Below are 22,393 nucleotides of genomic sequence, written 5' to 3'. Positions count from 1 at the left end.
TCCGGAACCCGACGGAATCCCAGAGGTGATTCAGCTGAGAAGAGGGAGCGGCGAGTTTTGAGGAAACCTCTCTCCTTTACGAATGCGAAGGAACATTTTAATAAGTGCTTGAAAATCCATCAGCCATTGGCCGAGGAGCCCGCTGTCGAATGACCTCACTGCTTTCCCCTTTCCATCCGTGCGAAAATACGTAAGCCTTTCCTTCTCTCAGTGCGAAAGGCTTGGGATCGACTCATATTATGCAAAACCGTTGAGCTACTCACTGGCTGAGGGATTACAAGCCAGCTGTTAGTATATTTTCAGGAAGACGGGGATTTTTTTAACAACCTGGGAACCAGCTTTAAAGTTTAGAGCACAACAGCAGGTGTCTCAGCTGTATTACAATATCAGAACTCTTTCAAAATTGTCAGCTACAGAGCTACATAGTTCTTGTGGAAGATCTGGACTAAGATTAGAACTGTACCAGAACCCGTACGGTTCAGTCTGTTTGTTTAGCCCTATTAGTTATCTGGCTACCCTGAGACAGCAGAGATCACGTAGCAATTAAATATCCCGTTCGCTTTGAGCAGATAAATGGTATTCCTGTCAGGTCGGATTATGGTAATAACTGCGGTCTGAAGGGATGGCGGCGGCTGCTTTTTAAATGACACAAACGGGTCCCTCTCCCACTTGCCTAATACTGCTGTCAGAAATGGACAGGATTGTTGTCAATCTGGAAAGGAAAGCCATTTCTGATACTCCTGTGAGAACGGCAGCAAGTGCGTCACAATCGGCTTACCGTCACCATGGACGATGGCGTGTGCTGGTTGTTATGGTAACCGCAATAAACATTTCATTCCCGCGGGGGTGTGATGCTCTGAGTGTGAAGCCTGAACGCGGGTCAGATATGGAATTATGATCACGGTCTCAAAGGAGAACCAGGAAACGAAGTCGTGCCCAATGCAGCATCGCAGTCGGCATTCCCAGTGGGAAAACGGCGTTCTGGCTACGGATCAGAACTTCGAGCCCTTTGTGCAGTGATCTTCATTCCTGGTCCTGACGGGCCGCTGGTCCCGGTGGGTCCGTAGATTTTTTACGTTACTCGGCACTTAATTGATCGATTAAAGCAGTTGATTAACACAGCGAACTCACCTTACCTGGTTTTTTGGGAAATGGTTGCTTGGTATTAAGGCGAAAACAAAGACCAGCAGACCCTGGGGCTCTCTAGGACTAGGAATGAAGATTGCTGTTTCAGTGGGTCAGAGGAAACTAGCCAGTCCTTCCCTTCGAGACCGGTTCATACTACATGACTCAAGGGAGCTGAAAGGATGCCTCTGCAATGTAGGCCGATGCCAAAGAGGCTGGCCACAAAGGCTCCGATCCAATCCAGCGCATGCAGCCTCAGTCCTGCGGCTGCACTGTTTAAAAATGAGTGAAATCGGCTGGCTGGTGTTCATGGGTGGAAGAAAGACATGGCAGGACCATTACTATCTGACCCCAGGACTTTCCGCTTTTTGTGGTGGTAAGTTATGAAGCATATTGTGATATGATGATATGATAACTGCACAATGTAACAAGACCAGGTCAAAACCTAGTATATGGCTGGACCTAACATACTTCATCCGGCCGACCAATGGTGTAACTTCATAACTCGGCCAACCAATGGTGTAACTTCATCACTCAGTCACTCAGTCACAGACATTTGCATTTATAGGGCTGGCCCCGCTGTTGCGGTCCAGCCAAAAACATTTTGTTATGGTTTTTTATTACTACACCCCCACCCCCCAATTCAGCCCTGTTCCGTCTTACCCCCCACCCCCACTTACAGCAGCAGTTGCCTGCTGGACGGCCTGCGAGGCGAATTTGGCCACGTGGTTGATGATGGGAGAGAAGTTGGTGGGGCCGTAGAAGCGGATGTGTGGCAGGCAGGTGGAGTAGGCCTGGACGATCCCTTCCACGCCTGTTGCCGTGTGGAAACAGGAAATGCGTTACATCACTATGGAAACATGCACATACCTCAACGTCGCACAGCCCCGCCCCTTTAGTCACTGGACCCTGGATCAGTTTATGCGTTTGTGACATAATGATGGGGGTTGAGATCTGGGTTGAATATGCTGATCCAGGGTCAGTCTTCGAGAGGCAGAAAGCAGCAGGAAGCTCAGGCTCTGCTTTACTCTGCTCTGCAGGGACTGTCCCAAACAATGAAACCATATCTTCGAACCACCATTCCAGGAATCAGGAACGCTGCCCCTGTGTAAACAGACGCCTGACTCTCGCATTACCTATAGCATGCATGTTTTATTCTGGGACCCTCATTTGAAAACCCGGTATGCTGCATTCAGCTGCACTGCCAAGTGCTTGACGTTGCATTCTGAAAGCCCAAGTTTTCGAATGCAAGTGTAAAATGAGAGACATTGCATTATTGATGACTGAGGAGAAGGTTTCAGATGAAAATTTGGAGGTAAACCAGTAAATGACGTGATGACGCAAAACTGTTGATTTTTCCCTCTAATATTTTGCATATAATAATGCACTGAGCAAGGCCAGAGATTCACAGCTGTCTTCCATAGAGGGCCTGGAGTGTGTATTCTGTCTTTCATTCCAACCAGTTGTTCCGGCTTCATTTTCCAAACTGCTGCACGCACTGATGAAAATGGTTCGCTCCTATATTGGACCACAACAAATTAGCCTCTCCAAGGATACATGCGAAATCTGCAGGACGAATCAAACAAACGGCTGGAATAAAATCAACTCCGCAATCAAGCGCAGGATTTGGCAGGAAACCCGTGCAACGGCCCGGCTCTGGTCCCGCACCCCAGAAGCGGGGGGACGGCACGCGTCTCTTCCGCCCGCGCGGTGGCGGCGGTAACGCCGCCCGGCCCGCCCAGCGCGCCGCCGTCGGCGTGTTCAGCCGCGCCGAGCGCGTCCCAATTACACGCCGTGACTCAACGCGGCGAGCGCTTAACGTCTTGAAAAGGGATTAAACCTTTGGACGGCAGGAGGTATTTAAAACCGCGTTTCTGTCAGCAGACGCGGGGCGCAGGGGAGGCGAAAAGCACATTTTCGCTCCGACAGTAAGTGGAGAAGCGCTTCTTCCTGAAGGCAGTTAAGAGGCGCAAGAGCCCGCCAGGCTTTGCGGCGAGCTCAGAGATCCGGAGATCTCTCCAGACGGAAGCCGACGCGCAGCGAGGTTTGGTGCAGATCGCAGCGGTACGACACGCCACAGCCCGCTGTGGCCCCACTGAAGACCGCACTCCTTCTGCTTTTTGTTTCCTCCGCTGTTTTGAAAGGGCAGCTCCTTTACACTGCCCGCACCGGTGTAAGAAGCACTGCATCTGAACACAAACAGAGCTTCTTTATTATTTCTATGTTTTGATTTGCTCAGCAGTCAGACTTACCCAAAGTGACCTGCACTGCTTAAAGTTTCACATGCTAACCAATTTATGCGACTGAATATTTAACAAAATAATTCAGACTAAGTGCCCAAAGAGCACAACAGCAGCGTCTCAAATGAGTCACAAGTAACTTTTCCAAGAATAAGACAATTACCCTACACTGCCACCCTGATGGTCTTCTCCAGCCTAACCATCTGCGACCCAGCGGCCATTTTCTATGCAACAGATGACACACTGCTATAAGAAACCAGCAGCAATTAAACAAGAAGCGCTATCTCTCACTGACAGCACTGGGTAACCTGTGGGCTCCTGGTGTATTGTTGAGCCTAGTGAGGCACACACTATCCTTGGGGGAGCCGGGTCTGCCCACCATAGAGTCCTATTGGTAGTCGGCTCAGTCCTGTCATCCTTAAGCTATGTGGCCAAGCTCATACATGCAGTGAGCACCCTAACCGACAGCCAATTAGGAGCCTGTCATTTTCCCTCCCTCATTTCTTGCACTTCTGAAGGACTATTTACAGACTTCCTGTGGACTATTTACAGTCTTTGACTGTCAGGACAACTCCCACTATAGACAATAAAAAACATTTTAATTAATCTACATTGTTTACAGACGTACATCTTATTCATGCACTGGTTTATAAATAGTGTGATGAAAATGTTTGGCACCTTTGCACCATTTGAAGGTGCAATCCCCCCCCCCCCCCCCAAGGCAGGAGTAGAATGTGAACTATTTATGAAACCTTTGCTAAACCCCGTTGTGTCAAACTCACTCACTCACCTGAGCAGAAGGGGTTGGTGGGGTCGAAGTTGATGGCGAATTCGTGCGACACCTGCGGGGGCGGAACAAAACAGAGCGCCGATGGCGGCCGTCAGGGCGAAGGAAGCGGGTAGAGAGGTTGCCGTGGCGACGGCGAACGCTCGCGACGCGGGGACAGATCGGCCGCGAGGCGCAGGGACGAGGGACCGCTCCTCGAGACGTTTCCCGACGTCTACAAGCACCCTGTCCCCGTTCCCGTCGCCGACGGCCTGTCATCACCGGAGCCGTCCGCAGCAGAGCCATTTCATAGCAATTAATTACGCGCATCCGACGAGGCTGTTAAGTGTACAGCATGTGGCAATAACAATTATCTGCATCACACAACAGGAGAAAACCACAGTGTTGTCAGTTAACGGTTGTGCCAAATCAATGCCACTTAAAAGACGGTTTAAAAATGTTCTTTTTTGTTCTTGTACAGTCACAGGATCTTCCTGCGGGGAGGGCTCCTGCCACACTGTCAGTCCTGTTCCTCTCCCCCTTCTTTTCTTTGCCCTCCCTCTTTCCCCCTCCTATCGTTTCTTTCCCCTCCCTCTTTCCCCCTCCTATCTTCTCTTTCCCCTCCCCTTTCCCCATTCAATCATCTCTATCCCCTCCCTTTCCCCCTCCTATCTTCTCTTTCCCCTGCCCTTTCCCCCTCCTATCTTCTTTCCCCTCCCTCTTTCCCCCTCCTATCTTATCTATCCCCTCCCCTTTCCCCATTCAATCTTCTCTTTCCCCTCCCCTTTCCCCATTCAATCTTCTCTATCCCTTCCCTGACTCTCAGTGGCATGTTGTCCCATCCCTTTGGAAAACCAGCTTTTTTGTTTTCAGTATTAAAATAAATATTCTTGTTCCTTGTGTTCTTTCACAGTGTTTGGCACATTTTAGCAGTCAAATTTTGGTTAAAACTGTCAAACACTCATCCCTATCCCTCCTCCACTCTAACCCTCCCATCCTTCTCCTCTTCCTGCTCTTCCTATCTTTTCCCCACTCTCCACTTCTCACTCTCCTCCCTCCGTCCTTCTTCTTCACTTCTCTTTATTTCACGCAGTTGTTCAGCCCAGTACAAAACTTCACGGAGCAACATGTTCCTCTGTCGATTGCTGAGCCTCCCCTCTGTTCCCTTTCTTCCTCCTCACTTCCTGCTCTTCTCTCCTTTCTCCACGATGCGCTGCCATGGCAACCCAACGGAGACAATGAACCCATTGCATAATCATGGAAATACGGATATATTCGTTGCATTTTTCTCTTCCCTCTCTCTCTTTCTCTCTGCCCTCCCCCTCTCTCCCACCCTCTTCTCCTCCCCTCTGTCTCTCGCTCCCTCCATCTCCCAACCCCAGACTCTTGATCAGAGCCTGCGTTCTCTGCAAGCAAAGTGTGACAAAATGTACACAGAAGCGTGGTCCATATAGTACGCCGACATCAAACAGAGTGCCCTCAGGGCGTCAGGGCGCGGTGATTAACTGATTTATGCCGCGGACGCGGCGCCTGTAGGGCGTCGGTTATATGGAAGTGGGGAAACGTGCTCGCTCGGGGGGGGGGGGGGGATGTTGATCATGCCTAGCATTTTTTCTGTTCCACTCTGGTTCCATGCTACAAATCAATATGGTGTCTCCTACAACACCACAACAATAGTGTTTCACAGCACACAAAGAAGTACAAAATGTTCACGTCCTCAGTTGTTATGTCTACAATTGAGTTAAAGCAGTATCGATGTGTTCTAATGTAGTATTAACTGAGGTGGAAAGTCCAGGGGGTCAGAAAATGAAGGTCCTACCACGTGTTTCTTCCACCCATGAACACAGCCAGCTGATTTCACTAATTAGTTTTACCTCCTAGCTGAAGAATTCTGCTAATTAGCAAATCCACATGACTGGAACAAAATACTGGGGAGGACTTTTAATTTCTGAACCTGAATTTTCCACCTCTGAGTATTAATTATTAGTACAGTACATACTACTCCATATTACTTTGCACAACAGTCATAATAATAATTGTTATTCTTTTCTGCCGTGGTTGGTTCTGCTAACTGGTTTCATTAGTTCCACATGGAACCCATATGATTCCTGCCTTGCCATGTAGCAAGTAGGTCATGAAAACTTGTGACTCGCTTTCTGAACATTATATCCAGCAGACCCTCATTTCCTGCTTATTATCCATTTCCTGCTCATGATACTGAAAGTATTTACCTTCCAGTCAGGAGGAAGCTGTGCACCAAACCCCAGGGCAGGAAACATCTTATCGCTGAGGAAGAGACACCATCAGGAGCGGGACGAGGGCGAGCCAGAGGAAAAAGAGGAGAAGTGAGAGAGGAGAAGGAGCAAAGGAGAGGGAATGATAGCGAGTGAGAAGAGTGAAAAAAGAGAGACGGAGAAAAAGTGAGGTGCACAGGTCAACAAAATGAGGCCTGAAAAGAACAAAATGTGCAGAATCTAGCATTCGGCAAAGCTTAGAAGTCGGTGAAGTTGAGCTGCATTAGCAGTGCACAATGGAACTGAGTTCATAGATGTGGCATATAACTTTCAAATTAGTGTATATCCATAATGTGTCTGTGGCCTATAGACAGAGAATACAATCACAGTATAGCATGATGCTGTGGTGTGTCACTGTGTATTATAATCCCAGTGTACCCAGATGTAGCAGTGTGTTGCTGTGGATTATAATCCCAGTGTACCCAGATGCAGCAGTGTGTCGCTGTGGATAATAATCCCAGTGTACCCAGATGCAGCAGTGTGTCGCTGTGGATAATAATCACAGTGTAAGCAGATGCTGTAGCTATGAGCACTCACCTGTCATAGTCCTGGATGATCTGGCCCACAGCCCAGATGGCGGACAGGTACTCGTTGGTGCCCATGGGGTTGATGTAGTGCAGAGAAGACGGCTCTCTCGGGTTCCCGTTGGAGGCGGTAAAATCAATGCCCACCTGAGATTCACAGAGAGATGAAATGAATGGAGGGGAAAAGGAAATATAGGCACGCAAGCACGCACGGAGAGGGGACAGATTTCAGCCTCAGCAAGGCCCCTTTCACAGGCTCTGCACCGCAGGAGAGGGACTGGCAGTCAATGCAAACGGGCACTCCAAGTTTGGAGGGGGAAAAAAAGGGAAAATGCATAAAAAAGGACAACTGATTAACGCATTGAGGCTTAGCCAGGAATGGTGCTGCGTCAGAACCATCTAAAGGACTGAAACCAAACTTGGAGAGAGTGAACAGCTTCAGCAGTACAATGAGACGAAAATAACACCTCAACAATGGCATCTCAGATGTTAAAGAACTTCAATTTGGCTATGAAGGTAGGAACTGGATGTGTTAGCATTTGACAGAAACAGATACCCCCCTACTCTTGAAGAGGCTTCCCTCCAAAAAGGTAATGTGCACTGCTGCGTACTTGCGCAGAGCTCCTCAGAAATAGACTCAGTGGAAGTGTGCCTTAAACCCAACATGCAAACACATACAGGCCACTCTTGACGCAGCTCCCACCTGTTAGCATTATGGCAGCGCAAGAACAAGCTGCAGTGTACCAGAATGATCTCAACAGGAGCTGTATAGACCGGCAATGTCTTCACAAGTGAGTTTTTGTACTCCCCCCCCCCCAGTATCACCAAGGTCTCTCTCTCTGGTTTTTGTCTGAATGCTCTTTCTCTCCCTCTCTCGCTCCCTCCTCTTCAGACATACAAACCGCTTCTACACAGGCTGCGGTAACTATAGCAACCTCACCTTCTCTCTCAATCTGCGTCTTTCCGACAATCACGCAAGTAGAAGGAGAAAAAAAAAAAATCTCCCGTGTTATATATAGATCCTGTTCACCAGGACAATGCCATGTTTCATAACTGGAAAAAATGAGCAAACATGACCATAAAAAACAGCACCGCGTAACTGGAGCAACAGGGAGCGAGCGCGTAATGTGGGAGAAGCTTTGCGTCTGTTGTTCGAGGGCTACAAAAGAGCTCGCGTCGAACCGGTGTAAACAGGAGGGATCAAAAACGCGCCTCGCACTGCATTCAGATGATGTCACCTCCCTGGCCTCCGCTGTCGCGTTCGATCACGGTCGCCCTGTGTGACGGAGCCGCTGGCGGGGTCTGTGTGTGTGTGGCTACGTGCGTGTGCGCATGTGCTTGTGTGTACATTTTTTTATTTATTTTTTTCGCAAAACATATAGGAGTGGGCATACTGATGTTACTGAAGGGGCGGGGCGTAAGGGGTCATGGTGAGGGCCAGGGGTCAAAGTTCACAGGAGAGGCAGGAGGGCCGAGTTCATACTTACTGTAAACATCAGCTGGCATCCTCCCAGAATGTAGTCCAAGAAGGAGTAGTCTCTCGCAATCTGAGGAGACACGACCAGCTGTGTCACACACCCGTTGCCCCGTGACTCATGAACAAACGATTAGCGACGGCTCGGTCCGTCCCTGTGACGAGACTGCCACGCCTGTGCCAACTGGCTAATAATGACATTTTTAGCAGAAGGTGCCAGGCTTCGATGCGGCCCTGTGAAATAAAGGACTCTTGCTTTGCAGCTACACAGCGTACGCTGCCGACTCAGGTGAGTAAGAAACAATAAGCGAGCCGCAGGCCATTTCCCACCCAAAGTTATTGCTATGATAGATTTGGGAATCGAAGGTTATTACATTAATCTGGCGGCAAAAGGAAAATTAAAATCGCTTGCAGCAAAGCGACAATTACAAGCGCTTAGTCCGTAATAACACAAAAAGAATCAATTAATAGGCAAATCAGCAAATGTACACATAGTGATTTGTCATGCATTTCTAATACACTTAGCGAAGGTTTGTTTAGCTTTCATTTCCTCTCCCATTTGCATAGCGAAACGCCTCATTAGGAAATGGGGGGGGGGGGTGATGAGCCGCTTACCCTGCATGACTTCAGAATAATAATCCCAGAGTTTTTGTAGCTCTTCTTCTTCCTCTGCTTCTTGGGATTGATGCACTCGAATTCCACCTGGGAGGATCGGACGGCGAGGGCGTTACCACGGGAACACAAGAGAAATACTAAGAGGCTGCTCAAGTTAAGCCAATATCAGGCACATCCCGCTAATGCACTGCTCTAGTGTGCGGATGGGCCTACTGGTCTAGTATTGAGTCCTGATTGGGGCATAGGCATAACTGGTCTTGCCATTTTCCATGGAGGGAGGGATTTAGATGGCTGGAGGGACCACATCTCATCTCTCTCTGGAGGAGAGCGTTTGCTTCTCTGCCAGCCGATAATAGTTGCAGCAATGAGCACAGCTAGTCAATGCAACTGGGCATTCCAAGTTTGGAGGAAAAAAAAATTGGAAAATGCATAAAAAAGGACAATTGATTAACGCATTCAGGCTTAGCCAGGAATGGTGCTGCATCAGAACCATCTAAAGGACTGAAACCAAACTTGGAGAGAGTGAACAGTTTCAGCAGTACAATGAGACGAAAATAACACTCCAACAATGGCATCTCAGATGTTAAAGAACTTCAATTTGGCTTTGAAGGACGGAACTGGATCTGTTAGCATTCGACGGAAACCGACACCCCTCCAACTCTTGAAGTGGCTTCCCTCCAACAAGACCTCAAAACAACCAAAATCTCGTGAGCGCCAACCGTGATGTGGAAAACTTGACAAACTGTAAACCGCTCTAGTCATTTTAGGGGAAGCGTACAACCATATTCACAAGGAAGTGGAGATTTGTAAAAAAGAAAAAAAAAAACAAAGAAATAACAACGTGAGGGTGAGTTCCTGTTCCATCAAATGACTGACCATGATCTACCAGTACAGCAGAGAGACAGGGAAGCCTGCTAAGCAAACAGACAGTGTAAACGGTGCGAGAGAACGCGAGGAGCGCCTTCTTTTGACAGTAACGCGACGCGAGGACCGCGTGAAATGCCGAGCGGGAAAGAAAAAAACAAAAAACGTGTAAGCGCGCTTGTGATTCCGACTTCGACAATGAGATGCAAAACATTTCGTTGCAGCCACTGCACAACAAACGCGCCGTTAAAAAAAATAAATTATTATTCCTGCCCCCACCCACAACACTGACCACCATCTCCACTGCACTGAAACGCATCCTAAACCCAGTCTTTGTCTTTTATTTAAATGAGTTCATCAGTTTACTTATCTGCGCTTCTGTGACAGGCGGCAACAGAAGTGCCAGAGCAGGAAAAAAGAGAGAGAGAACTGTGAAGCCAGAGTGATTTGCATCTCAAAGACAATGCTCTGCTTATCTCTCTTTCACCCTCGCTTTCTCTTCCAGCATCTCTCCCTCTCTCTCTCTCTTTGTCTCTCTCCATCGCTCTCTCAATTACACGTATTCTTGCCTTGAGGAGAACAGGTTTGCTGTCTAATTATTGGTCAACCGTTACAGGGTGAGGACATCGCCCTCTTTGCAACACTTGTAACACTCTGACCACGCAGACAGGGGGCACTCTCGCCTTCATTAGGCAAGGCAGCAGGGAAACTTAATTGATCTTCATTTGCACTCTAGATATGAATTTAGGATACACTACAATATACTACAGTACAAAATAACAGGCTGAGAGAGAGAGAGCGAAAACGAACATTTCCAATTTTCAAGACTTTCCATCATGTACTGTGCAACATCACTCCTATTGACTAACTAATAACAGCCTAACAACAGCACAGCACTTCAATTTACATTAGATCATGAACTGAACCGCCAATCCAGAGTAATGAACAGAGAATAGGACCAGTCAACCAATCCAGAGTAAAGAACAGAGGAAAGAATAGGTCACCCGATTCAGAGTAATGGAGTGTAGAGCAGGTCATCCAATCCAGAGAATTTGAGCACGATGTTACAAGATAAGTTGACCTGCATTACCTTGGGGGGAGAAACTGGACAAAACCGGATATAAGAACCAGCAAGGTGAGGAAGATTATTTTGGACTAAACTGAATAATTATTGGACAAATGTGAGTTTCGTTATGTATAGCCTGTACCTTGGGGCACCAAAATTGGACCTGGCCCAGCTGACCCGATCACAGGCCCTGGGGGAACTGCCCAGCAGGAGGACTCTAGCTTGTCGTGAAACCAAGAGGACGTTGAACAATCCACTCAGAGGGGGAAAAAAAATTGAGGTGGCTATGCTCTGTCGCTTAGCAACGCGCCGCAACAACATTCTCAGAGAAAACCCAACACATTCAGCCCCGCTAAAACCACAACTGAACTGTGTGATTACAGGCAAACTGGGTGAGTGAAGAGTGGACTTTTCCACCAGCTACTGCGGGAGAACAGGGTTGTCGACAGGGGTGAGGGGTGGTGGTGAAACTGTGGACTCTACCACTGCCTACTACGGGGGGAGAACTGTAACGTACAACGGGCCCTCTGTGCAAATACTGGCAGCTCACAGGAAATGACTCGATAATCTCCGTGGCTATGCTGCACAGACAGTCCGTAAAACCCTCAGCTCAGCCAGTTGAACTACACCACACACCAGTCAGTGGCAGAGTGCTCTACCCCAGTCCTCTGGCCCCACAGTAGCTGGTGATAGAGACCACTCTTCTGCCCCCACCCCACAGCAGGTCAGTGGGAGAGTCAGCTCTCACCTCCAGGGAGTTCTGGGCTTCGCTCATCTTGGCCACAGTGGTCTGGAACTCCCCGATGAAGTCGTGGCCTCCATCGTTGTCGTAGTCATAGCATAGCACCTACGAGAGAGGAAAGCAGGAGAGCAGGGATATAGACCACGCTCGAAAATCCCAGCACTATCCAAACAGAGCACAAAAAACAAAACTTTCTTCTACTCCATTCTACTCACATAGTCATATTACTCATTATTTACGTGCATTTATTTAAGTACTCGACTTAGGTGCTTTGCAGCCACCCACCAGAGTGACTTACAGAGCTTACTTTTCTTGTTGGCGAATTATTCACTTATACAACTGGATATTACCCGAAGTACTTCAGGTTCAGCACCTTGCTAAAGGGTAGTGCTTCACTTTGGAATGGACCCTGCAACCCGAGTTACAAACCCAGTTTCCTAACCACTACACAACAGTAACACGCAACATTCATGCCACCGACTGAGAGGTACAATGTGCAAACTAAGCCGTGCCAAACAGCGTAAATAATCCCTGTGCAAACCTACAGTCCTACAGCCCCTCTTATGATGAAAGAGATTTTCAAGGTAACAGCCCACAAACGCTTGTTTTGGGAAACTTTCAATTTTAAGTACTGAAAATTAGGAATAACAACAGTAATAAAAACAGGATCGACCAGGTGCTAGTTAGTCAGGTGGAAATGTAAACGCGGATGTGGAAAACTTCCTGAAGGCTATTCTGGGCTAGCGTGAGACAATGGGCACACCAGCGGGCGACCGTGCGAGAGAGGAAGCGGTGGGATGGCTGCCAAGAGGGTGCTTGTTGACCCTGTTCTACTTTGCAGCCACAGAGCAGCTCACATTATGTTTGAGTGGAGCTTAATTTTGCCGTAATGGTATATATTTATTAATAATAAATTAATCTTATATGCGCCTCAGTATCACTTAACACTGAACATGCTATTAAGACCCTGCCTGCCATTCATTCCCCGCATAAGTAGCCAATCGCAGGGCCTCCATGCAAAGAGACAGGAAAGCAAATTTTGATGTTCATTTCATCAAAGAGCTCTTTCTCCTGGGAGCTCTCACATCTGTAAATCTGCAAATAATGAGAAAAAACATACTGATGCTCCACAGCTGTGTCTGCGCTTATTAATTATTAAACTGGGGTTTTATTAATGTATCATCACCTATTATCAATTATGCAGTATTTTTCGATTATACTGAAGCTCTTTTTGCTTATTGCCCGTACCAGACTCCATGGCTCCAGACAGTGCCAACATCCTGACCACCCAAACAAACCTCAAAAGGGTCCGCAGCTAAGAAATTTAATTGAGCCCCATCAACCTTCAAAAAGACCAACAACATATAATGCACAGGTAGCCCCACTTCTCAGATCAGACACCCTTGAAAAGGCTCAATGACATACTTAGGAACCCTAGCCCTCAATGACCCATGCTTAGAAAACCCCGCCCCTCAGTGACCAATCTTCAAGAAGCCACGCCCCTCACTGGCTTATCCTCAGAAGCCACACCCCTCGCTGACCAATTCCCAGGAAGCCCCGCCCATCAATAACCAATCCTCTGGAGTCCCAGCCCTCTATGACACATACTCAGGAAGCAGAGCCCCTGGGGGACCCACCTTGATGTTCCTGTCGACATCTCCATTGCAGAGGGAGATAAGTGGGATGGTGAAGGGTTTCCACACGGGATCCAGAGTGTTCTTAATCACCTAAGAGGGCACACATATATATATAGTTACATACAGACACACACAGGCACAAACAGACACATACTGTGCACACAGACACACACAGGGACACACACACACACACACAGAAACATACTGTACACACAGACACACACACAGAAACACACATACTGTACACATACTGTACACACAGACACATACACATTCCAGTCGGAATGAAAACAAGGTGGATCACCTAGGCTACAGCCACACAAGACAGTATCTCAGCTAAGTTCACATATGAACTCTGATCTCCTCCAGTCTACTCACATATTATTTCTCTCTTTAACCAATGGGCTCAATTCTCCCACTCCCCTTTAACAGTATACTTTAAACATTGTACGGCATTGTTAGAGGTGAGGGGCAGATAGGCTCTTAGACTGCTGAATCTGCTAACAGTTAACTCTATCATAGATTAAAGCAGAAGTTTTAACCGGACGACTGTACCGTAATCGGTTTATCTATGAGAATGCGTGTGCGTATGTGTGCGTGAAAGAGAGCAAGAGAGAGAGCGTGTGTGTATGTTTTGTGTGTTTGTGAGTGTGTCAGTGAGAGAGAGAATGAGACAGAAACAAAAAATCTGAGCTGAAAGAGTGTCATGAGTATGCAGATAATTTGTTTCCATAATAAAATGAGGTGTGCTCACCTGTTAAACTCTGTCACTCCATAAATAAACTGAGCATACACTAGCAGGCGTTCAGGCATCCCTCCCCCACATCCCACACCCTCTCCACCCCCAACCCATGTGACAAACACTTACCTCTGTCCTGTGAACCAGCATCCACTTCCCGTCCTCCCCCTGCTTGTGAAACTCTAAATAAGGGTCTGATTTTCCAAAGAAATCCTGGAATCAAAAAAGTTTAAAAAAAGGAGGATCTGTAAATCTTGTTATTTGGGGGACAACATTTCACAGACACCTAAGTCTCTCAGTCTGCATATTGCAGAAATATTGTGTAAAAATGTTGTCACATGCACTTCAACAACATGAAAAAAGGTTATATTCAGTAGGTATTGTAACAAAACACAAAGAAGATTTGGCATAAATTAATGAGTGAAATGCTGGGGGGAAGTAGAACTTTGTAGCAGAAACAGATTGAGAGATGAATACAGGGAAGCATTACCACTTAAAGTGACTGATTACACTATTCACTCAACTTTCGGTGCCAAGGGCTAAATACAGAGAGAGTCAATTTCAGACCCACGTGATCCATTTTGTCCCTCACCTTTTTGTCTAACTTTCTCCCACACATGTTCATCGTTATTATTCTGTTGTCTGACAGCTCCTGTGCAGTTATCTGCAATAGAGACCGAAGATGACAATGTCAGCAGTGTTTGAGCACGTGAGCGAATGCGTGCGTTCCTGTGTGACGTGTTTTGCACATCGTCTCTCACCGTGATAGTTCCTTTGCCCGCTGGCTTGCCATTGGCCAGTATGAGTGGCCGATGCAAGTTCTTACTGGACACGATCTGCGGGAGGGAGGTACCAGAGAGGTTAGACAGATGCAAGAGAGGGGCAAACTCAAACGGGCAGGAGACACATGAGAAGCACAGAACTCTAAGTCCTCTGAGCTGCAATAAACCTAACTGCTCCTCAAAGCCTGATTTCAGAGGAAATTTCACAGCAGAAATCCAAGCTTTCTAGCTGATTGTGCAAGCCCCACTATGCTAGATAAGCAACAGAGAGAGGAAGGGAGTCGATATAAGTAGAGTGCAAAGGAGTACACAGTGCTGAAGACCCTGGGAATAGTGGGTAAGACACAACAGAGAAGTCATGGGCAGGTGAGAACCAGATGAGACGTCAGGTCACTGACAGGTGACCCATGAGAAAGATCAGAGAGAAGTGTAAGTATTAACAGGCCGAAGCAGTCAGCTGAGAGTGGTCACAGGTTAAGGTGAAAGCCGGGTAGCAGAGGCCAGGTACAGGGGAGGGAGGTTTGAGAGTTGAGAACATGGTGTGAGGTCATAGAGCAGGGGTAACAGGTGAGAGACGTCAGAGGGCAAGGACAGGTGAGAACCAGGTGAGAGGGGACAGCGTACCACCCCCAATGTGCAGGTGAACTCTCCAAGGAAGTCGTGCTCGTACAGCTGAGTGCTGCACTTGTCCTCGTCGAACATGGCGAACTTGAGCTTCTGGATCTCCTCAAAGTGGTAGTCAACCTGGAACTTCACCCCAAACACTGGGTTCAGGTTGTTCACTGCTGTCTCTGTTCGCCCAATCTGGAATAAACACACACACACGTGCACAGGCACACAAACACACAGGAGAGGACTTTAGTCATGTCTTCTGTCCCTTTACAAACTAGAATGCCTTTACAGGCATAACAAATCCATAAATCCAATAGCCCCAAATCTAGGTACAAATACACCCAGAAATACAAATGCACACATATGCAAGCAACAAAACAGAAAATCATGCACACAACAATGCCCAATCACACAAACACACAAAACCACATACAGCCGAGTGGGCTGGACCCAAACAACCCTTCTAGTGTTTCCTACTCAGGACAAAAGCTGTGGGTGTTTGGTACTTGAGGTCATGTTGATGCTCCAGATATGTGGATGACATCACTTCAAACTCTGGGTTCTAAAACTACAGCCGGTGCCAAATATTGAAGTAGGACAGGCAGGTGATTCGTAATTTATGTTTTTGCGTCCTCTCTGGATCCATACAAAATCATTATATCACACCAACATCAGTAAAAATAGAAAATGATATGACCTCCTCATGGTTTCAGGGTTAAATCAAAGCATGTGTCTATCAATTATCTAAAGCCCTATTGACATGGGACTAGTTTTACCCCTGGATGTTCCGTGACTGTATTCACTACCCATGCTAAACCTGTATGAACAGATAACATAAGGATGAGAACAGGCCATTCAGCCCAGAAATGCTCACCATTGTCCTACCACTAATGAGTACCCAGTGCTCACCGTTTAGCTACAAACAAGACAGTTTCTAGCACCGCAACAAGTCTGGTCTTGAAAACGTGTAATCCTTCCTTATGCTTTTATTTCCCACATGTAGAACATTTAGCTATATTGAATTTCATTTGCCAGGTTTCCGCCCAAAATATAGGTACAGTTAACATACCATATCAATTCAAGAACAAATTTCAATACTGGGGAGGCCTCATTATAGAGCACTTTTGCTTCTCTCCCAAATGAATTCAAAATGATACAGTAGTTTGTTGTATAGAAACTAATATATAATAATAAGATCAAATCAAATCAGTTATTTGGAAGTTGACAAAAAGTTTACAAGTGTAGATAACAAATTTGTTACAGAGGACTGTTTTTCTCTCATGAATGTTAGCAGATTCAAAATATTTAAAATCTACACTGAAATACAATAGACTGTGGAAAGATGTAAATAGTGATTTTGGCATTGAGTACAGATCTAAGACCCAGTTCACAGTGGCAATAAGAAAAAGTGAGAACAAATGTAGACACTTCTCTTGCATAACGGGGATATCACAGACCAAAATGCACTCAATTTAAAATGAGTAGAAGTTGATGTCATTCACACAAACTTCTAACAGTCTTGAAAAGGTGTCAAGCCTGTAACTTCAACTGCACTTCAAATGTGTCTGCATGAAAGCTTAGGCCTACTTAAAAGCTGTGTGAATTCAAAACCATTATTCTCATAAAAATCAAACATGTTGGCTTCAAAGTCTGAAAGCTACACAGTAAATTAACAGCTTTTAGTTTTAATGCATCTAGCAATTAGAATCATGAAATTGCATCCAATCTAAAAATAAATCAATAAGTGGTCTTGTTACATTTTCAGTGACAGTGTTCGTGCTCTTGAACCTGAAAACGGTGACTCATTCTGCAAGCAATCTTGTTTTGCACTGAGCATGTTTTGTATTGTTTTCACACTGTGTGCAACAACCACAACATAACTCCACCATACATACAATTTACGACTTCATTTTAACACTTTATGTGTGTATAATACCTCAGAAATGAATTCATAGGTCCCCGGAGGTTTTAGGCAGGGGAATAAGTTCAGGTCACATGGTTCACCACTTACAGTAGCAGCTTAGCTTGTACTAGATGGACTGTGAAGGACTGAGCCTGCAAGCCCACTCATGCCCTCAATGACAGAGGGAGAAGAAATGTAGAATCTCACAAGGCCTGTAACAGCACTCAGTGAACACAATGCAGCCCAAATCAGAAACAGCAGAACATTTCACAATAACTGCCATAATTATAACTGAATTATTATTTGGCACATTCTCATTTTCGTGCAGTGCAATTTGGCATGAATGGCTGTGATGATGTGAAGCCTGGGGTATGGGAGGGGAAACTGGGGTGGGCCCCGCCCAATTCATTGATAATGATAAAGGCAGTCAGTGGGTGACTAACGCATGGTCGCTCTGAACTGATTGTAAAATGTCCCTTTCCTCTTCTTCGTTCCCGTTTCACTCTCCCGCCGTGTGAACATGGATGCGCTGCACATACGGCATCACCCCCCACTTCCTATTCATGTCCCACAACCCCCCCCCCCCCAAATACCACCTCCTGACCACCAGTTACATAATCAGTAAGGTGTCATCACACTTCACTCTCTGTCCACAAGTGACACAATAAAAAAAACACCTATTCTCAAGTAAGACACATGAAACGAGCAGTAAGAGACAAGGAGCCGTGTGGCTGTTCTGCTTCCCATTCAGGCTTGTGCATTTGAGGGATGAAGTGAGATTTCTCTGGGCCTAACCACCTCTCTGTGGTGCTCCATGGCTCAGAGGACCCGGATCCTGAGCCTGACCTTGCAGGCTCACGACTCCAGCAGCTCGAGTTTGGCAGAATTTTCACCAGGCCAGTGGCCTCATACAGCATTGGCTGGTTCTAGTTGCTTAGAGATGGCAGCGAGGATAGGGGTTACTGGTTCTGGTGATCTCTTAATGTTCTGGGCGAAGAGTTTGCAGTACACAGACAAGCAAATGCACACACACACACAGACACAGACACACACACACACACACACAAAAGCCACAGACTCAAAAACATGAAAAAGTTGTAAAAAGGACTTATACAGATGTACACTCTTTTAATCTCTCTCGTGGTCACATACACACAAGCTCACACACCAGCTTAAAAAAGCCACACACTTATACAGATGCAGAAACAGGGGTGCAGACAAACACACACACAGACATACACAAACACGCACACACACACACTGTGTGAGTCACACTCGCAGCCTGTGGGGCTGTCATAGAGACAGCCTCATGTGCAGAGCGTGGAGGGGCATTTCGAGAACTCTTAGAAATGGGGGCAGGGATTAGACAGACTTCTGCCACAACAGGAATAGGAGAACGGACTGCAAGCACCACACATGCACAACACACATTCGAGTTAAACGGGGCTGTTTCTTCAAAATATCTGAACATACGTTAGACTACAAGGGATGGGTCACGGGGAATGTATTCTATGCATTCAGTGGGTTATGTAGCCAGGAAAAAAGTGCATGACCCTAGCTGCACAGCCCTTATAAGGACATATTGCATCTTCATTGTGGTCTTGCTACATCATCGTGTTGTGCGCAAAATAACTCAGGCTACAGCAAACAGTAATTAAAATTTCCCTTTGTACGTTATGACGACAACTGTAGCGCAGACAACAGCTTGATAAATAGCTGGCAAAACTGTGATATAATTTGTACTGCTTTTTTTCTTTGAAGGAATACCACTGGGTTTATTCTTAGAATGTTCAGACAATACATTACAATAGCACCAACATTTCACCCACATGCGCTGGAAATGTCTGGTAATCTCTCTGCCTCTTTTTTCCTTACTCTTTCTCTCCATCTATCCATCGCTTTTTCTTTCCTTCCCCCCATTCACACTGTTCACTCATGGCCCGCCTGTCTCTCTCCACCCCCCTCCTTCCCTCTTCCCTGGGTGTAATGTCATTCAGATGAGTGACAAAGCTACCTTCACAGGGATTATTACACTGGCATCTAATTCATGCTAATTTATTTTTCCTTCCCCATTATCTTATCCCTTCTCTGTTTGTAATGACAGCACCCTCCTCCCATGTATGCCCACCCCACTCTCTCTCTCTCTCTCTCTCTCTCTATACACTCTATCATAGGCGGCTGGGATAGGTTTGAAAATTCAGAGTTTCAATAAATGAACATCAAAAGTCTCACGCTATATACACTACTCAGTGAAAAATGCAGGATTTTTTCTTTCTTCAAAGGACTTCCTTCCTGTTTCAGCGTTCTCGCTCTCGCACATTGTGTGCTTCCACCGTCACCCAGGCAACTGTGGCACCAGTTTCCTGTTCAGGCTTGCCCTATTGGCCAATAGCAGGAAACTGTAGTATTCATGCTCTGCATTCTTACAAATGACCCTGGGTCCCCAGCCCCAAATCTTACACTATTAGTTTCACAATCTCACAGAAGCTTATATACTACATAGACACTCATTAAAAAAAAAAACAAACAATCAAAAAAAAATAAAACCTGCTGTCAGTTACATGTAGCCGAAAAAAATATGTATGTAAATATGTCTATGGGCACAAGCCCATAAGCATATTATGTAAGCTTTAAAGCATTTGCATTCCATAAAAATAATTGTTCATAAGAATGTCTTTAGGTTCTGTACTTGGTTACTATATCTTTCATTTGTACAGTTTCAGTTTAATTTAATGGATTTTATTTGATTTTACTCTGACTCCCCCCACTCACCCTCAAAAATTCTCTCCCCTCTCAGCCTCACACAAATTTGTGCCCTTTTCACAGACCCCCCACTCCCCCTAAACCCCATCCCAACCTCCTATCTATCCCACCACCCCCTTCACCCTCTGCCTCTCTCTACGCACACCCTTCCTCCTCCCCTCCATCTCTCCCTCACCACCACACCCTTCACCCTCTGCTCTATCTCTCCCTCACTGCCACACCCTTCCTCCTCCCCTCCATCTCTCCCTCACCACCACACCCTTCACCCTCTGCTCCATCTCTCCCTCACAGCCACACCCTTCCTCCTCCCCTCCATCTCTCCCTCACCACCACACCCTTCACCCTCTGCTCCATCTCTCCCTCACTGCCACACCCTTCCTCCTCCCCACCATCTCTCCCACACCTCTACCCCTTCCTCCTCTCCTCCATCTCTCCCTCACCTCCACCCAGTTGCTGTCCACCTCCAGGAAGAGCACGCAGAAGGGGTCGGACTTTGAGGTGACGTCCCGGTCCAGCAGGTTGGCGCCGCTGACGGACAGCTCCACCTTGGTGACGCAGTACTGGGTGCCGACGGCGGGCCCAGGGTCGGGCCCGGAGCCAAGGGTGTAGGCCATGGGGGCCACAGAGGCTGCCCTGCCACAGCCTGGGAACAGACAGACAGACACATATCAGCACTTCATCTTACATTCTTTATGATTATGGATTAACATTTCAGATCAGGGACCTAAGCTCCCAGAGGACCCCAGCGCCTGCAGGATTCCGCAGTTTCCTTCCAGCCGGCAGCCACATTCAGCCTTGGACACATGCCATGTGGAATAGCCAGTTTAGCCTTTCCCATAAATGACTGAGATTAAGCACTTAAACTGACTGTAAACCAGGAGACACAGAGGCTCAGGGCTGCAGTCTCAGATCCTGACTTTAAGCTACACCACGCAAAGACACTCTGATGCACAGCAAAAGCTAAAAGAATACTTCTCTGTACCCTGTACAGTTCACTGTAAGGTCTGATACATTGAACACACAGTACTACACCCTGGAAAAAGCTCTAATACACAAACCTATTAGAAAACTACACCCAGCAAAGCTCTCTACACATACAGTATAGGGCCATATTTACTAAGTATGCCGCAAATTACCTTCAGAGCCACAAAATTATAAATCACCACATGTTTTCAATTTAGCAGGGTATTTACTAAGACGGGTTATGCAGATGAGCGCAGCCGCTGAGAGTTCATTTAAATGCGCTGGCGGTATTTAAGATGCGTCTTGCGCATGCAGGAAAGCAACATCGTTGTACTGCTCCATCTCGGGTGAAGTCAAGGGTTTTGGACAAGCGTCAGGATCCATGAATGCAATGGACAGGCACGGTCACCTTGAAATGTGAACAAAGACAAAGAACCCTTCAACTAGATAGGATTCTTCTATGGAGACACAGAGGAGCCTTGTGGAACCCTTGCTTCTGGGAGCATAACATTGGTATGTGCAGAAAAAAAACCTGCACGCACATTATAGGGCGTTTTAATTTGCTGTTACAATTATCCAGGCCTCTGCCGACTGGCATGAATGTAACATCAGATTGCATGCATCTCGGTTTTAATTGTATCCGACTCGATTAAGTCATGAATGTAATTGAAATGGCAAATGGCTAATGACATGACAAAGTTGTTTCAAGTAAAATTTCATAGTGCAAAGATAAATATTTTCTGAATAAATCAGCAAAATTTCGAAAACTGTTACATTTATGGCGACTCTTCCCTACTCTAACACACTGATGAAGTCTCCTCTTAAGAAAAACAGATGCAATTACCGCAACGACCACCAGCCATGATAAATCAGCTGCAGCAGGTCATGTGGATACATTTCCATCCCCTCCTCCAATATGTTTGTGCTTTACCGTCAGAACGCCCTAAAATACACATGCATTAGCCTAACCCACGCAAGTACATTTTAGGGATGCTGAAAAATTACAATTTTCTCATAACATCTATAAAAGCCCCACAAGTCAGTGGTCCATCTCTGTACATTCCACACATTACTCTGGAGCATGCAAGGCTCCTTTGCAGAACATCACTGCTCAATTACATTTTACTGGTACAGACGCTTTTGCAGAGCCACTGTCACGAAGAAGGAGAATTGATAAAGACAGGGAAAGACTGAGGCTGATGTAAAAAAAGTGATGTAAAAGGTAGGAAGAAAAAACACCGAGTGCATTAGAAATGATAAATGGGTATTGCGACAGATAATTAA

General features: G+C 46.5%; 1 protein-coding gene across 1 annotated transcript in view; it reads right to left on the bottom strand.

Moving 5' to 3' along the window:
* Nucleotides 1–22,393, bottom strand: part of cpne2 (copine II) — a 45,826-nt gene that overhangs the window by 10,609 nt on the left and 12,824 nt on the right. Inside the window, exons 2-14 of the mRNA XM_064335450.1 lie at nt 20,587–20,789; nt 15,493–15,672; nt 14,848–14,922; nt 14,679–14,750; nt 14,216–14,299; nt 13,348–13,437; nt 11,717–11,815; nt 9,039–9,125; nt 8,437–8,496; nt 6,963–7,096; nt 6,363–6,417; nt 4,156–4,207; nt 1,806–1,939 (exon numbers count right to left, since the gene is read on the bottom strand). Of these exons, the coding sequence (XP_064191520.1) occupies nt 1,806–1,939; nt 4,156–4,207; nt 6,363–6,417; nt 6,963–7,096; nt 8,437–8,496; nt 9,039–9,125; nt 11,717–11,815; nt 13,348–13,437; nt 14,216–14,299; nt 14,679–14,750; nt 14,848–14,922; nt 15,493–15,672; nt 20,587–20,760 (1,296 nt within the window). The 5' untranslated portion in view covers nt 20,761–20,789. The remainder of the gene's footprint in view (nt 1–1,805; nt 1,940–4,155; nt 4,208–6,362; nt 6,418–6,962; nt 7,097–8,436; nt 8,497–9,038; nt 9,126–11,716; nt 11,816–13,347; nt 13,438–14,215; nt 14,300–14,678; nt 14,751–14,847; nt 14,923–15,492; nt 15,673–20,586; nt 20,790–22,393) is intronic.

This window comes from Anguilla rostrata, chromosome 5 (assembly GCF_018555375.3).
Source record: "Anguilla rostrata isolate EN2019 chromosome 5, ASM1855537v3, whole genome shotgun sequence".
In the NCBI taxonomy this organism is placed as follows: Eukaryota; Metazoa; Chordata; class Actinopteri; order Anguilliformes; family Anguillidae; genus Anguilla; species Anguilla rostrata.
Note: the sequence above shows the minus strand (reverse complement) of the source record. Positions and strands in the feature narration are given on the sequence as shown.